This window comes from Neomonachus schauinslandi, chromosome 4, assembly GCF_002201575.2.
Source record: "Neomonachus schauinslandi chromosome 4, ASM220157v2, whole genome shotgun sequence".
NCBI classification, from domain to species: Eukaryota; Metazoa; Chordata; class Mammalia; order Carnivora; family Phocidae; genus Neomonachus; species Neomonachus schauinslandi.
The window spans coordinates 104,490,484-104,508,446 of record NC_058406.1 but is presented as its reverse complement, the minus strand read 5'-3'; the positions used below and the strand labels follow the sequence as shown (position 1 = coordinate 104,508,446).

The 17,963-nt window shown below is 41.3% G+C and overlaps 1 protein-coding gene across 1 annotated transcript; it reads right to left on the bottom strand.

Annotated features, from left to right (window-relative positions):
• Positions 1-15,966: 15,966 nt before the first annotated feature.
• Positions 15,967-17,635, bottom strand: C4H1orf68 (chromosome 4 C1orf68 homolog). The gene is made up of 2 exons (XM_021687989.2): positions 17,605-17,635; positions 15,967-16,815 (listed from the first exon to the last, which is right to left on the bottom strand). The coding sequence occupies exon 2, from the start codon at positions 16,792-16,794 to the stop codon at positions 16,144-16,146; it is 651 nt and encodes a 216-aa protein (XP_021543664.2). The 5' UTR covers positions 16,795-16,815; positions 17,605-17,635; the 3' UTR covers positions 15,967-16,143.
• Between the last annotated feature and the right edge of the window lie 328 nt (positions 17,636-17,963).

Here is a 17,963-nt window from a genome sequence, read left to right as displayed (position 1 = left end):
TCATCTTTGACAAAGCAGGAAAGAATGTCCAGTGGAACAAAGACAGTCTCTTCAACAAATGGTGTTGGGAAAATTGGGCAGCCACATGCAGAAGAATGAAACTGGACCATTCCCTTACACCACACACAAAAATAGACTCCAAATGGTTGAAAGACCTCAATGTGAGACAGGAGTCCATCAAAATCCTAAAGGAGAACACAGGCAGCAACCTCTTTGACCTCAGCCGAAGCAACTTCTTCCTAGAAACATCGCCAAAGGCAAGGGAAGCAAGGGCAAAAATGAACTATTGGGACTTCATCAAGATAAAAAGCTTTTGCAAAGCAAAGGGAACAGTCAACAAAACCAAAAGACAACCGACAGAATGGGAGAAGATATTTGCAAATGACATATCAGATAAAGGGCTAGTATCCAAAATCTATAAAGAACTCATCAAACTCAACACCCAAAGAACAAAGAATCCAATCAAGAAATGGGCAGAAGACATGAACAGACATTTTTCCAAATGGAATTTGGAAAATTCCATTTTTTGGAGCTAGGTTTTGCTAACAACTATGTAACCTTACGTATTTACCTTTGGAATCTCTTATTGCCACCTTGGTTAAATAAATAATTAAATTTTAAGTTTTATAACGATCTGTAATCCTATTTAGGCTCTCTACTACTTTTAACTTTCTGAGGTTTTTAACAAATTTTCCATCCAAATGGCCAACAGACACATGAAAAAGTGCTCAATATCGCTCGGCATCAGGGAAATCCAAATCAAAACCTCAATGAGATACCACCTCATACCAGTCAGAATGGCTAAAATGAACAAGTCAGGAAACGACAGATGTTGGCGGGGATGCGGAGAAAGGGGAACCCTCCTACACTGTTGGTGGGAATGCAAGCTGGTGCAGCCACTCTGGAAAACTGTATGGAGGTTCCTCAAAAAGTTGAAAATAGAGCTACCATATGATCCAGCAATTGCACTACTGGGTATTTACCCCAAAGATACAAAAGTAGGGATCCGAAGGGGTATGTGCACCCCGATGTTTATAGCAGCAATGTCCACAATAGTCAAACTGTGGAAAGAGCCAAGATGTCCATCGACAGATGAATGGATAAAGAAGAAGTGGTATATATATACAATGGAATATTATGCAGCCATCAAAAGGAATGAGATCTTGCCATTTGCAATGACGTGGATGGAACTGGAGGGTATTATGTTGAGTGAAATAAGTCAAGCAGAGAAAGACATGTATCATATGACCTCACTGATATGAGGAATTCTTAATTGCAGGAAACAAACTGTGGGTTGCTGGAGTGGGGGATGGGGTGGGAGGGATGGGGTGACTGGGTGATAGACACTGGGGAGGGTAGGTGCTCTGGTAAGCGCTGTGAATTGTGCAAGACTGTTGAATCTCAGATCTGTACCTCTGAAACAAATAATGCAATATATGTTAAGAAAAAAAAAAGAAGAAGAAGGTAGCGGGAGGGGAAGAATGAAGCGGGGGAAATCGGAGGGGTAGACGAACCATGAGAGACGATGGACTCTGAAAAACAAACTGAGGGTTCTAGAGGGGAGGGGGTGGGAGGATGGGTTAGCCTGGTGGTGGGTATTGAGGAGGGCACATTCTGCATGGAGCACTGGGTGTTATGCACAAACAATGAATCATGGAACACTTCATCTAAACTAATGATGTATTGTATGGGGATTAACATAAGAATAAGAACAAAGAAACAAACAAACAAACAAAAAAGATAGCTTTCAAGAGGAAGTTTTATAAAAACTTGGTAACCCAAAACTTTAAAGTTTTGCTTGGATGATAAATTGGATTGAATTTGTTGGACATCTAGGTCTTTTCCAAATAGGATGGAGCTCTGAATCATCGGTATGTTTGTGCTTTTGACTTCTTATTGCAGAGACGCTAAAAATTCTTAGGTCTGTGGGTAAACATGATTTGTGCTTTATTAAAAAATTGTACTATGAAAAACTTTTTTAAAATTATAAAATGTTTTATAAATTTCAGATCTAAGAGAATTCTGGTGTAACAGATAGCTCTCAATCAGTTACTACTTAGTTTTCACTGGAGACTAAGGTTTTTAAGAGTTAAAATTCTGCTAAATATAATTAAGGCTGCTGGGGGAAAAGGGCTTAGGTCAAAATCTGAATGAATTAAAAAGTTGTACAATGTTTATGAAGGGAAATCTTTGGAAAAGAATTTTATGTGCCATCAGGACTAAGGTTGAAATAAAATGATTTTATTTATTCATTTATTTGAAATAAATGGATTTTAGCAGTACACTGGTATAAGATTGAAATTCTGCTATTCTCTGTTAAAAAAACAAAATTTTAGATTTTGTTTGGTCAACAATTTGGATTGTTGGTCTGCTCTTGATAAGAAAATATAAACAAAGTGTCTTTTTTCTCTCTCTCTGTCTTTTGTCTGCTTGGAAAACCAAAGTTGGTATGTTTTGTTTCAATCGAGTCTTTGATTACTTAAGATAATTAAAACTTCTCAATTATAGGGGCACCTGGGTGGCTCAGTCATTAAGTGTCTGCCTTCAGCTCAGGTCATGGTCCCAGGGCCCGGGGATCGAGCCCCGCATCGAGCCCCGCATTGGGCTCCCTGCTTGGCAGGGAGCCTGCTTCACCCTCTCCCACTTAACCCTGCTTGTGTTCCCTCTCTCACTGTCTCTCTCTCTCTGTCAAATAAATAAATAAAATCTTAAAAAAAAAAAACCTCTCAATTTTAAAGGAGCTAGGTTTTGCTAACAACTATGTAACCTTACGTATTTACCTTTGGAATCTCTTATTGCCACCTTGGTTAAATAAATAATTAAATTTTAAGTTTTATAACGATCTGTAATCCTATTTAGGCTCTCTACTACTTTTAACTTTCTGAGGTTTTTAACAAACTTCCCCAAGATTTAAATTGTAAATGAAGTCTTTTTGACCAAATAAGCCTTTGGTTATGTTTGGGTAAATGCTCTAACTGTTCTAGAGATATATGCAATTTCTAAAGTTTTAATATGTTTTGGTATAAGGCCATCACTTGATATTATGATTATTAAAATGTTATGTGTCACAGAAATAACCAGATTTTCTTGCCAGCTATATTATGTTCTCTTATCAGATCTTTAACCATGCCCATTTTTGAGTCTTTTGTCATTTATAGTTATTGTTTTGATGCTCTTGCAAAACAAGTTTCATCTTCAAGGAGATTGGTAACAAAAAAAAAATTAACAAATACAGGGTTTGGTTATCTTTAAAATCATAAAACTAAAATGGGTAAGAATTTCAAAAACTAACTAAAAGCTGCATTCAAACAGAACAAGAATTAGTAACATGGGACTAATAAACTAAAGAAAATCATTATATTTTTTGTGACTCTTGTTTGAAACATTGCTGGTTCTCTAATGTTTGCTCTTCCAGATTAAGGAAACTCTCTCTTAAGATAGCTATGATGTATGAAAGTATGATAAAATATTCCTTTGTAAACAAATTTAAGCATTTAACTTTTCTCTCTACCTAAACACTCTGAAATTCAAAAACATTCAATGAATATTCTTTCTTTCGTGGCAATCATAGTTATTTGCATAAATTCAATAAGAGTCTGTTATCCTTAACAGTGATGGGGTTTTGGGGGCGCCTGGGTGGCTCAGTTGGTTAAGCGACTGCCTTCTGCTCAGGTCATGATTCTGGAGTCCCGGGATCGAGTCCCGCATCGGGCTCCCTGCTTGGCAGGGAGTCTGCTTCTCCCTCTGACCCTCCTCCTTCTCATGCTCTCTGTCTCTCATTCTCTCTCTCTCAAATAAATAAATAAAATCTTTAAAAAAAAAAAAAAACAGTGATGGGGTTTTGGAATATAGGGGAGGTTTTGGAATATAGGGGAGGTGGGTGAGGTCCAGAGCCAACAACAAAGAAAAAATTCTTGAGATGTCTCTGGTGCAAAATGGTGGTTTTATTAAGGCACAGGGACAGGATCGGTGGGCAGAAAGAGCTGCTGCCCAGGGTTGTGAGGGGTGGCTGATTATATACTACCGGGTTGGGGGAGGTAAGGAAAAGGGAGGTTTCAAAAGGATTTTCGTATGTTAAAGAAGATTCACAGGGTACCTGAGGACTTGCCATTGTCAAGTTAAGGTTGTTTACCCCTCTAGTGAGGCATTAACATGAAGATAGTTGGGAACTTCCTGGAGGAACATTACACTCTGCCTGCTTCAATTATCTGTCAATGGGCTGCAGGTTATAAGGACATTTAGTTGTATCTACATTTCCTTCTGGAAGCTAGGCCCTTGATAGAAATGCTTTGTTCTTGTAAGTTGCTAGAGGGAGCAAAACTGAGGGAGACTTAGGTCTTGCAGGATTGTGGTCTCTATAGGTTAACTATTTGTTTTTCCTTTCCTTAACTTTAGGGCAGCCAGGAGTGCATGAGGAATGTCACATATACCCCATCTGGGGGGAGGGGGCATTGTGGGGTGTCAGCTTCTGCTTTGTCTTCAGCTTGCCTTCTCTTCCCTCATCAACAGGACACCACTGGAAATATTTACCAAGGCTTTGACTGGAATGTCATACTTGAGAGACATTCAGACTCAGATATGACCAAACAGCTATAAGGCATTAAGGTTGACTTAAAGGAGCCAATAAAGCCCCTTAGAACTGTTGGCCTGATATCTTGCTTATAGAGTTCCCAGCATCTTCACCAGGTGAGTAAAGAATGTCACTTCCTGGCAGGTGTGGGAACCTCAGGATATTTTGGGGACCTTGAAAAGAGGAATTTGCCCAATCTACAGGTATTGCAGGCATGTCTGATGGCAAGTATTTGGCTTGGCTTCTGATGTAGAGAGGCTACTGAATGTTCAATCGAGATTCCTTATAAAAAGTTCCAGTAAAGCAAAATTTTTTTAAAGATTTTATTTATTTATTTGAAAGAGAGAGAGCACAAGCAGGGAGAGGCAGAGGGAGACAGAGAGAGGCAGAGGGAGAAGCAGGCTCCCTGCTGAGCAGGGCCACTGATAGGTGGCTGGATCCCAGGACTCTGGGATCATGACCTGAACTCTGGGATCATGACCTGAGCCAAAAGCAGACACTTAACTGACTGAGCCATCCAGGTGCCCCTCCAGCAAAGCAAATTTTAAAAGATCTATGAGATCAATCACTATTCTTGCTGAGCTTACATAAATAATTAGGCCAAGTTTGTTAAAATTGGGCTTGTTTTTAAAATAGTCTTGATTTGGCTATCTCATTAAAAATGAGGGTGAAGCTAGAGAAAAAAATGTTTCAATAATACATCTTTGTAAATATTATATTTTAACACTATTTCCTGAATTCTCCCGGTTTCCTCAAATATCTAGCTATGGTTCTCCAAACTAGGTTTCCAATCTTCTTTTATTCTCTTGACTTAAAGTCATTAAAAGCTAAAACTACTTTTTCTTAAAGCCCTAAAAACTAATGCTGGATGACTTGAGGTCAGCTTCAAAAAAATTGCCACAAAACTCTTGTATAGACAATCTTTGTACCTATTGCTCTATGGGCCATTCAAAAGGATCATCGGAGACGTTTGAATTACAAACCAAAAAGCCCATTCTGATTCTGGCTGCCTGTTCCCACTCCATCTGAGAATGCTTTGAGCCTGACATCTAAAAATCTCACTGGCAGCACTCGAGACTCGGACACTGGGTTTGTAGTTTGCTGTAACCATCAACCTATATTTTTCTTTTGTTTCCATAAAAGTGCCTCTTATTAATTACCTGATTGCTTACTAAACAAAACAGAGTCTATAAGATGGTTAACACCACCTGCTACACAATTAAGACCTTAAATGACTCTCAAAATAGCATTATTATTATTAAACACTGAAATAATTCAGATGCATAAAACAGTTCTACAAAATAAAATGGCATTAGATGTTTTAACAGCTGCAGAAGGTGGAACATGTGCCATTATTAAAATGAAATGCTGTGTATGTATTCCAGATTATCACAAAAATATAACAGGATTGCTAAAAAATATAAATACTCAAATTGGTGCTTTAAATAATCCCTCCTTCTCCTTTAATAATTGGTTAAACTCCTGAGCTGGAGGAAGATTTTGGTGAACTAACAAAGGTCTTTTATTGGGCTTCTTTTTTCTTGCTATTTTAATCATGTTTTACTGTTTTCTCCCATGTCTTTCCACCTGGTACCAAGACTCCTTCACTGCCGTAACTTCAAGCCGACATAGGGATCATCTGCTCAAGGAGACTCACATCTATTATCAACTCTAGATACTGCTGCCTTAGCCTTTCTTAACTCCTATTAAATTCTCAACTGACCTACCTTGACCCGTAGGTAGGAACATCTCTATGCCCCTATTCAGCAGGAAGAAGCTACAGAAGATGAGACCTTCTGCCTTCTATAACCTTAAAGATTTAAGGGTCAAAGTTGTTCAGGGGGGGAAACAAAGACAAGAGAAATGTAGCTTAAATTAAATCTCCTACAGCTTGCAGACCACTGATAGATACCTATAACATGCAGTGTGACCTTCCTCAAGGAACTCATGGCTGCCCCAGTGCCTTCATGTTTATGACTAAAAGTAACCTTATCTTAACAGCAACTAGCCCCTCAAGGTCCTGAAAGCCTTGCTTCCAAATTCCTTAGAGATTTATGCTATCCCTAACCCCTACTAATTAAAAAGTATATAATCAGTCACTCCTCACAATCCTAGTGCAGCTCTTTCTGCCCACGGGTCCTGTCCCCATGCTATAATAAAATCACCTTTTTGCACCAAAAACATCTCAAGAATTCTTTCTTAGCTGTTCACTCATGAACCCAAAACTTCCAAATTTCATCACTGGTGACATTGGAAATAGCAGTTTTAATGGTGAGGGCTGAAATTGCTTTATTATAATTTTTGAAAGGAGTAGGATAGAAGAAGCAGAGATCACAGTTTCAGAAAGTTGAAGAGATTGATGAGTGATGAAGAAGAGAAAAAAAATAGAATGAAGAAACCACTGTTTGAATGTTATACAGAGTGGTCGATGTTGAGGAAAAATAAAAATCAGACAGGCGAGAGACCAAATTAACACTCGGAAAAGTAGGAGAACTCGGATTTATTTTACACCGGCGGACCCAGATGAGCTCGTGCTCGAAGTTCTCGCCCCGGGCAATGGGGTTATAGAGCTTTTATAGGGGACTGCAGGCAGTCAGGTTCCAAGGGCTATGCGGACTGCTGGTAGGTGGGTTTAAACTGGGGGAGGGGGGGCTGCTTTGAGTGGGGACAGTAATGCAGGGAGCCTGTGGTGGGAAGCCTGTTTACAGAAGCAGAAATGGCAGGTTATCTCTTGCTCCCAGTAGGGCTTTTGGTTATCTCTAGCTTATTGTTAGTAACTTTCCATCTTCTGGGGCCTCCTGGCCTGAGCCTGCTCTGGGTAATTTTCCTCTTCAAAAGTAAAGTGCCATGATGCCAAGTTGGCTGAGATGTGGGGTTGGTTCAAAGATTGACAGCACTTCAAAGAGAGGAGACCTTGATTTGCACCAGGATTTTGAAGAAAGAGTTTTTCAAAAGCCATGATAATCAATGAAAGTATGATGTACTGACCCTAAACATACCTCTAGTCAAGAGAGGCTGGAGCTGACATTAGAGGGGCAGAGGATCGGCAGTAAAGAGGGTGCTCTGAATTGGAGGTATTATTCAGGAGAGTTTTGGATTCAGAGACTGAAGTTAGCATGCCTACTTCTCCATGGACAAGCTATGCTGTCTTCAGCAAGCTACATATATCTTCTAAACTACAGTTTCATGGTCTGCAGAATAGTGACCATTGTTCTGCTCATCTGTAAGCATCACATTAGATATTGCCTATGAAGCACTGAGCATAGCACCACACATGTGGCTGGATCTAAAAAAGTGGTAGCCCACTCCTCTAACTCCTCTTACTACTATTCCAATTAATACGATCATTTCCCATGTTTTGGTATTTTAATGGCATCATTCTGCCTAGCAAGATTTCCTGGTCACAGAGGAGAACTGATATTATAGACGTCTTGTTGTTCTATTTTCTTTGTTAGACTCAACTGAGGCTAAATGTGGATACTTCTAAGGATAAAGATGGCAGAAGAATGAGGGATAAGTGTGTCTCATTCTCTCTCATTTATGAAACCCATTCTATGTGCAAAGTATTGCACCAGGTAAGAGGGTGGATTCAGAGAGATTCAGAAACCACCCTTATCTTCAAAGATGGTCTTATAAAATTACCATCTACAAGGCCCAACAGACAAGTCCTCTACCAACTTCAACATGAGGCGGACAGAGATTATTCTAGGAGAGGCTATTCTCTGTGAAACCAAAGTGTGAATGTCTGGAAGTCAAGTTTGAACAATGCAAATGAACAAAGGAGGAGATGGGAACAGTGGTTGTAGAGGAGCAGAGATACATATTCACAGCTACACTATTTAACAGCGAGATGTAAAGATGTGCAAAGTAAGAGGGATCTGGGAGTGAAAAGCTTCTACAGCATTAGAGGGATGATAATATGAAAATAATGCAAAAGAGTTGGTGATATAAGGTGATATAGGTAAGAGGTCTACAACTCTTTGCTTTTAACACATAAAGGACGGCATATACTCTCTAATTGAATTAATGGTTTTAATTTTGTGGGAGTTCAGAGAAGGAAATGATTCTTAATGGCTGGAAAAATTAAACTTACTTTTATGAGAATTATAAATAATGAAAAGTATAGTGGGATTGATATTAGTGGTGGTTTCATGTCCATGATTCAGTGGGCTCAAGCAGGGCAAGGATTATATAAACTGAATTTATGTTAACCTGAATATTTCCCATTATTTCTTATATTAAGAGTTCGTTCCACCCCTCAAATATATCTGCCAAACTCCCCATTAAAAGTATAATAGTTCTTTAAAAAGAGTGATTTTAAAATACAATTCTGATGAAACTTTATAGTTATAATAAGTGAATTTGGTTTTTCCTGATACAAGGAAGCCTAACTTAGCCTTCTTAAAATATGTGAGTATGTTTTAAAGAAAGGGTGAGGATTTCTCTCCTTACCCCACCCTGAACCATGAAGAAGCCCTGGTTCTTTTTAAGACTCCTGCAGGAATGTGAATGTGTATCAAGACATGGGCATGAGGATGCAGGAGATTGAGCTAAGGGCACAGAGCAACAGTTTACCTTCTCCCTATTCCAGAGTCAGAACTCTATCCCGGCTGAGAAAGGATAGTCAGGGAGCTCCACCCAGAAATAAAGAATAGAGATTTCTTTTCCATAGACCACTTCATTCATGGGCAGATATTTGCCAGGAAATAGGAAATGAGTGGGAGGAAAAAATCCACAGAAAAACCCTTTCTGACCAGCTAGTGTGGGCAATTAAGAAGTGACTTAATTACTCACAATAGCCAAGATACAGAAACAACCCAGTTGTCTGTTAGTGGATGAAGAGATAAAGAAAATGTGGTGTATATGTACACAATGAGATATTATTCAACTATAAAAAGAAGGAAATCCTGCCATTTACAACATGGGTGACTTGGAGGATATTATGCTGAATGAAATAAGCCAGACACAGAAAAACAAACAATACATGATTTCACTCCTATGTGGAATCTAAAAAAGTTAAATTCATAAAAACAGAATAGAATGGTGGTTACCAGGGACTGGGAGGGGTGGAGGTGGAAAATGGGAGATGCTGGTAAGGGGTACAAACTTCCAATCATAAGATGAATAAGTTTTGGGGATCTAATGTACAGCATGGTGACTGCAGTTAATACTATATTATGTACTTGAAATTTGCTAAAAGAGTACATCTTACATGTACTCACCCAGAAATATACACACACACACCAGTCACTGTGTGATATCATGGATATGTTAATCAGCTTGATTCTGGTAAACATTTCATAATACATATATCAAGGTATCATGTTGTACACCTTAAATATATACAATTTTTGTCAATCATACTTCACTAAAGATAAGGAAAAAAATTTTCATTTAGGATATGACACAGAAATGCTATGGCCCTTTTGAAGCTTCTTTGAAGAGATCTTAACTGAGAAAGTTTAAAAATAAACACTTGTTAGGGAAAGTGCACACCAATTCACAGCTGTGTGATAAATTCATAGTGGGTTCCTCTATTTGGGACTGTATCTTCAATCTGTTGAGGAGGTTGGAAGAGCAATCTAGTTGGAAGGCAAAACAAACAAATATGTGACGTAGTATTAGTAGTAAAGCAGTCTAGGAAGAAAAATAAAGCAGGGTAGGGTGAAGAGCTGGAGCAGGGCTCTGTCTGAGCCTGGTGGTCAGAGGTGGGATATATGGAGGGTTTAACACTGAGACAGGTTCAATGAACAGTTGATAGTATTTAGCTTGACCTTTTTCTGTTTGAGAAGTCCATAGAAACTATGCCTCTGAGTCTTTGCTGTTCCCTGGGTAATCAGACTGGATTAAAAAAAAATACAGGAAGTTCCCATAAGATAGACATATAAATAAGGAGGATTCATTTCTTTATTTGATAAGAAAATATTGAGTCCTACCCTGTACTAGACTCTGGGGACATCAAATCAGATAGGACCTAATTTCCCTCTCCTATAAACCTTCTGTCTAGTAGGTTAAGATGAACACATCTCCCAGCAGAATGTGAATGTGGGTTGGACACAGGGCTGGCCATGAGGATCTCTGAGAATATTAATCACTGTCTGCTTTTCTCAGCCCTTTGGAGCCACACATACTATTCCACCCCTTCTCCCCGCTGTGGGGAAGGATGCCTTGCTGCATCACCCACCTGTCCCACACAGCCAACTTGCTAATTGTGCCATCTGCAACCATCAACAGGGTGGAGATGCTTACATTCCAGTGACAAGGAATGACATCTGATTGTGACATTTTCCCCAGCTACCTTCCGTCTAAAGACCTGGCCTAGATTCTCCCTTATTGTCAAGCACTGAGTCCCAGGGGAAGAGCTGTTAATCTAGGTGCCCCACTGACTATGTCCCCTTAAGGGAGGCCACCAGTTAGCTATCAAACCTCTACCCCATTTCCATTCTCTTGGAAAGCTACACCGTCTGAACTTTGAGGAAGAGTCAAAGAATTGGAAGTACAGACTGTCAGGGCTAGAAACGGCCCTTGGTGATTGTCTCATCCAACTTCCTAATTTTATAGAGGTGGACACTGGGGCCCAAAGAGGCAATGTTAGAGAAAGTGCTATGGCAGAGCTGGCATGAGAACAGAGGTGGAAGAAGCTGGTAGACTATAGTCACTCGAAACATCAGTACACATTTCATAATCAGATCCATAAATAAAACCTTCTCTCATTGCATTTTACTTTAGAGCTATAAAATTTCAAACCATGAGAATCCCTTAATAGTCTTTATCTGATATGATTGTCACTCTCTTACTCTAAGTGGCTTTCAGGTTTACAGACATAGCCCCTCCAACCAGGGACAGGACAATGGCTTCATGGATTGTGGACCTAATATGTGCTGGGCACTATTTCAGGCAGTTTTATGAGATACCATCCCTCTGGGTAAAGAGATCATACAACTTGTTTGACATCATAACACCAATAAATGGGCCTGTCTGACTTGAGAGTCCCAGTTTTAGCATAAACTTAGCTGTTGCTCCTCCCACACCTGCCAGGCAGTTCAGATCAGTCATCTCATCGCTCAGATAAGAGAGGCATCACATGTAAAGCAACTAGCACAGTGCCCAGCACATAGTAAGCTCTCAATAAATAAAGGACAATTCCCTCTGTCCTTCCCTGTCGATGTTAAGAATAGATCTGAGTCCTTTTTCTTATGGGTATTTAATCATATTATACATTCATAGACAATATATGTATAATGCATTTTAAAATAAAAAAACTTAATATTTGACTATATGTTTATTTCTTAAATTTGGAAATATTATGAGGTCTATTTGTGTGTATTAGCCTTACTTATGAATAATTTTGGCATAGACATTTTCCTGAGAGAAAACATTATTAAAAACTATTCTACACAGGGAAGTGGGATTAGGATTCAACTCAGTAGATTTTTCTATTCCAGAAAAACTGTGGGAAAGCAGACTCATGGAAGAGCCCAGGAAAACAGCACCTCAGCACGTCCAAGAACACTGTCCCCAATCTCCCAGGGGTTTGCTTCATGTTCTGGACTCACCATTCCCTTTAACTCATTCCCAATAAGTCCTCTGTAAGTAGTGTAGAGGGATCAGAAGTCAGGAAATCTGGATTATTTTACATGAAAAATGATACATCGAGATTTTTTTCACTACAAAAAACAAAACATGGTAGAACTTTTGATTAGCCTTAAAATGTCCTGAAACTGAATATTCTGTGCTTTTCTAACCCATCAGTTTTAGAGATGAGAGCACCAGCTGCGAGCAAAGACCACCGGATGCTGGCGCTTGAAGGCACCCTTACTCACAGAATGGCCTGAGCTGTCATATGATAGCTATATAAACTAGACCCAGAACTGGGCAGGTACACAGGACAGGGTAGGAAAGAACCAGGTAAATTAATGTTACTGGGCAGTTGTTTTAGATTATCCTTTATATGCACTAAAAGTATGAATTTATTTTGCAGAGAAAAATAAACTTTAAGAGGCACAAATAATATAGTAACTGCCACCTGCCCCCTTGAAACCTTGCAACAGCTCCCTTTGGCTGAATGAATATCTCCAGCAACACCATCCTTTCCCACCTGTAGCAGTACGCATCAGGTACTCTTGCCCTTCTGTCTTACTGTGCACTCTCTCCCTTCAGCTCCTTACTCCTTCCAGGCCCCCTCTCCCACAGAGTTCCTGGCTGTGCTCTTGCCTCAGCCCGGAGAAGCCTTCCCTTGCTGCTCTATAATTAACTCCTACTCAACCTTGAGATCCATCTGCACTTTCTCAGAGAATTCCTTTCTGATCTCCCTGACCAGGTAAAATGGGTATATTGCAGGGTGTCAGAGCATCTAGTACCCTTCATAGCTGTGCACCTTTACATTTATTTATTGGGTTTTTATCATTTATTCTCCCTTTCTGCTGTAAACTCCAACATGATAGAGATGGTGTCTGGAACAAAATAGATGTTCAGTAACTATTTATTGGATGAATGAATGAAAATCAAACACAAAAGTTACTTCTAGACCTTCCAGACTGGCCAAGCTCATGCAGGCTTCTCAGGTCCTGGTGTCTGGCTTCTCAGTTTCCTGAGGTCTGTGTAAGGGGAGGAGAGTCCAGCATCATATATCAGGGTTCTTTGGGAGGTGCTCCTTGAAAGCCTAGATTCCATTGGCTGTTTCTCCTCACACAGTCTTTCCTACATAAACGCCACTGGCACATAAACAGCGCTCTTCCAATGCTTCTGGAGTTATAGAAGGATATTTCTGTTCTTCTCCACCTCATGCCTCCAAACTTAGTCCCCTGCTCTGTGGAAATCAGGGATTTTTATTTATTTGCTTTCAACATGACATTAACTTTCTGGGGTCCAGATGGTAGTTATACAGATGTGTTCATTGAATGATGAACTTGTGTGTACTTTTCTGTGTGTTATATTTCAATATGAAACGTTTAAAATATTTACAAAGACCTTAACAGCAACTCATAAATAATGAGAGACAGACAGAGAGATTGAGGCAGAAACCAAGAGAAAGAAAGACAGAAGGAGAGAAAAAGAAAGAGAAAGAGAAATCAAAATATATGTCATAAAAGGCAATAAGGGGGTGGTTAAATATATCACTGACTAGCCACACAACAGAAATGTCAGAAAGCAAACAACAAAAATGTCAGAAAGCAAAATTGAAAAAGATACAATTATATGCACTAACCAAAACTGATGTTGACTATTCACTATTAAATGAAAACAGGTCATCATAGAGCAATACATATTGTGGTTCTACACAATAAAAAGGGAGGGGGGAATTTTCACGATATGTAATGGGTTGAGATTTACTAATGCATGTGTTTGCTTTCTTCTCCATTTCCTCTACTTACACTCCTTACCAAGAGAATTATGTGTTTGCCTTTTAAGCTTTATAGCCTCTTCCCTCTTCCCTGTACAAAACCAACAGAATGGGCTAGAGCTGAAACAGCTGGGGAAAAAGGAGAAGCTTTTGTTCCTAGGTGAGTTCCTCTGGAAAGGAGAATCCCAGGATTGGGTAAAGGATAGAGAAAACTAGCAAAGCAGCGAGGGAGGCTCAGGCTTCACAACCAGGACCAGACTTGAGTCAGGTGGGAGGTGGGGGTGGCAAGGGAGAAAGAGACAAAGAAGCCACACTGTCTGGATGTTAGAGAGGACTTGGGGGCTTTTAGTGAGGGAAACTTGAGCGTCTGTGCTCAAGATATGGGAGAATTGAAGAGGAGAGAAAATGGGAATTTTAGAAGAATGTTATGAGTTATGAAATGGATTCCCTACAATACTTTCTGACACATCAGTGCTGGGCTGGGCTTTTAGGATGCCATCCATTCTCCACATACATTGGGTCACTGGGTGCTAGACAAAGATCTAATCCAAACTCAGTATGGTCATCCCTGGAAAAGGGTGTGGTATTGGAAATCAAAAAGTAACTAAATTTTTATCTGTAAATGTCATGCAGTTCACCCTTGAACAACCTGGATTTGAACTGTACAGGTCCAGTTACATGTGTTTTTTTTTTCAATAAATACAGTATTATAAATGTATTTTCTCTGTCTTATGATTTTCTTAATACTTTTTCTCTAGCTCACTTCATTACAAGAATACAGTATAGATAGAATACACATAACATACAAAATATGTGTTAATTGATTATTTATGTTATCTGTAAGGCTTCTGGTCAACAGTAGGCTATTAAATAGTTACCTTTCTGGGGAGTCAAAAGTGTGGATTTTAGACTGCGGGGGGGATTGGTGCCCCTAACCCCTACATTGTTCAAACATCAACTGTACTATTCAAATGTTTACAAAGCTCGTGCTACTTATGTAATTTTTAATTAATAAATATAAAAGCATTGCATGCCCTGGTTCATTGCTGAAGGAGCAGCACATAGACTTCCAACATTGCCGGAGACACTGGGTGGTACAGGAGATCATGGTGCCCAGGGATCTGGCTGCAATGGGTTTGGCTGCAGGGACAGAGTGTGATTTGGGGGATCATGGGTGACTTAGATGTTCAAAGGCAGCACAGTAGTCCAGATGACACTCCCACAAGTGTCCCAGGGTAACCTGAAAGAGGTTGCTTAGAAACAAACTCAAGGTCCCCAGTTCTTGTTGGAATGTTCATTTACATATTCACCAAATATGCTGCTTCCTCTGTTCATACACCAGGGCTTGGGGGCTGCTTTGAACAGCACTTACCCCTTACCTATTTCTTTTTTACTGTGTGGGTTTACAGTCTCTAGCTATAAAAATCCACCCCAAACCCCCGGGGTTAGCAAAGTAATGGAAGAGGAAGTGCTAATGAGAAAGGGAGTCTGGCCCAGACCCAGACGCTTGTGCCAAGAGGCTCACCTTCCTCTTGGCAACCTCTCCCTCACTAGTAGGGCTGTCTCCCAGGCTAACAAGGGGAATTTCCACCTGCCTCAGGTGAGTCCTCACCCTTTCCCTCAGGTCTTTACTCTGGGGTTTCAGGGGGGCAAACTCATCAGATGAGAAAATGGAATCCATAGAGCCCCTCCCACAGAAGCAGGGGCATCATCATTAGCACCTGAACAGATCTGATTTCACAGACCCTTCAACAACCAGGAAGCTGAACTCTGACTTCACATATAACAGTCATGCTACCATGAAGGCCTCAGCATAGCCAAACCCTCTCCTCACACTCATCAGAGGGCAGGAAAAAGGCATCTCCTGACCCTAAAATCTCCAGCTAACTTGCATGGGGAAGTTTATTAGTGGCATTCTAGAATGCTCGGGGATCCCAGGCTGGGATCGTACCAGCTTGGTCCATGTAGACCTTCCTCTTGTTGAGAAGCAAGAAGAAGAGAGGAAGAGTTTCTGATAGAAAAGCATAAATATGGACCAAATAGACAGGACATCTCTATGAATTCCTTTCAGAGCTTTATTCTTGCCAAAGTTTGGGGCACATGCTAACTCTGGCAGGCTGCCTTCATAGAGAAGCAAAGTACATGGTGAAGCAATAAGATTCTACATAACCGGGAATACAGAGAGGGGGCCGGAAGCTGCTGAATGTTCCAGAGCAGGGCTGTTCTGTATTTAACAGCAGCAGTCATCCTCATGATCACAGCACGCAGGACCTCGGGACCTCATGGGGATAATCCCCAAACAGCAGCACCCAGAACCACAGCCCCCACAGCTGCAGCACCCAGAACCTTCACAGCAGCCAGATGATCCTGAGCTGCAGTCCTGGGGTCGCTGGACCCAGCGTCTCAGGGGACTCACCCCGAAGGTCCGGGGAGCCAGGCAGCAGTAGCTGGTGGAACAGGGTGCAGAGCATGGATCAGGTACACAGCATAAGGTGGTCAAGCTACTCGCAGGAGCCTGAACGTAGTAGGTCTGGCCGGAAGAAGGGCCCTGGCCATAGCATGCCTGGGTCTGGCAGGGGGCTGGGCACTTCACATAGGTTGTCTGGCATGGAGCTGGGCACTTCATGTATGTCTGACAAGGAGCTGGGCATTTCACATAGGTTGTCTGGGATGGAGCTGGGCATTTCACATACATCTGGCCAGGAGTTGCATATTTCACATAGGTTTGAGTCTGGCATGGCACTTGGCATTTCACACAGGCTTGAGTCTGGGATGGAGCTGGGCATTTCACAGAGGTACATTTGGTACTCTGTACAGCTCCCAATCCTGAACCTTTCACACAAGATGAGGGGAACTGTGGCTGCTTCTGCTGGTCACACATCTTCCTGTGGCTTTGCAAAATCTGAAAAGAAAGGTCTCATCAGAGCTAAGAAGGTTTCCAGGGAAACCCCCAGCATCTCGTATGAATAGAATTGTCTGTAAGCAGGAACTTTTTTGAGAAGGTCACAGGCACTCAGACCTGACATAGGCTGGACTCAGAGCCAGGGATCTTGCTTGGATCTTGTGCTATGCCTGTCTGTGTGCCTCAGTTTCCACAGCGGAAAATGAAGCGCTGGAATGAGTGATGTCTGTTTCCACCCAATTCTCCAAGCCTCCTTTCTTATTACTCACTTTGGTGCCTGTATTGCAGATTCTCCTTGGGAAATTTCTTCCCAGCTGATTTCCCCTCGTCGCCAAATTCTCTCAAGACTGGCTTCCCTATTCCCTCCTGCCAGGCCAGGCAGTACCCAGGGAAAGAAAGTTCTTGTCGGTAGACCAGGAGCCACTCTGAGTCTCAAGCTGAGCCCCACAGAGCCTGACAAGGCTGGAGTTTGAGTTTCCACCATTTGCTCTTCAGGCAAGCTGGACTATCACTTCACCCCATAAATGGACCCATGAGAGGATTGCACAACTGCACTCAAGGAGAGAGAGGGTGGCGGTTCTCTGAAGACCCCTTCTCACACAGAACCAACAGCTCTGCTCCAGTTCCTTACCTCTGCCTCTCCCCCTCAGGCCCCAGGCTCCGTGCTTCCCATCAGCTCTGCCCCAGCTCCTTCAGCAGCCACCCTCATGCCTGGTCCTGACTGTCCTCATCCCATCCCAATGTCACCCCTCCTTCCTTGTTGTGTCCCTAACCCAGGCATAGACTTACCCTCTTCGCTGACAGGAGCAAGATGGGGAGAAGCCAAGGATCTGAGGAGCTGGCCATTGGGGAGGCCTTTTATAGTGTGGCGATGAGGCAATTTAATGGCATCTGAATGAAACAGGAGAGGTCACGAGGACCAGAGCTGGCACTGCATTCCTCCCCAGAATGCCTGGCTCTTCACTCAGGGGCCGGGCATGTCTCTGCTTGACATTGAATTTTCCCGAACATGAGATAAATGATTCCTTTGGCCTTCTTCATGAAACAAGTCAGTCTTCTTTTTCTAGAAGTTATGAGAGATGAGATGCCTATGAGATCTGTACCTACGAAGCTGTTTCTAGGTCACTTGAGTCTTCAAGGACTTGTTC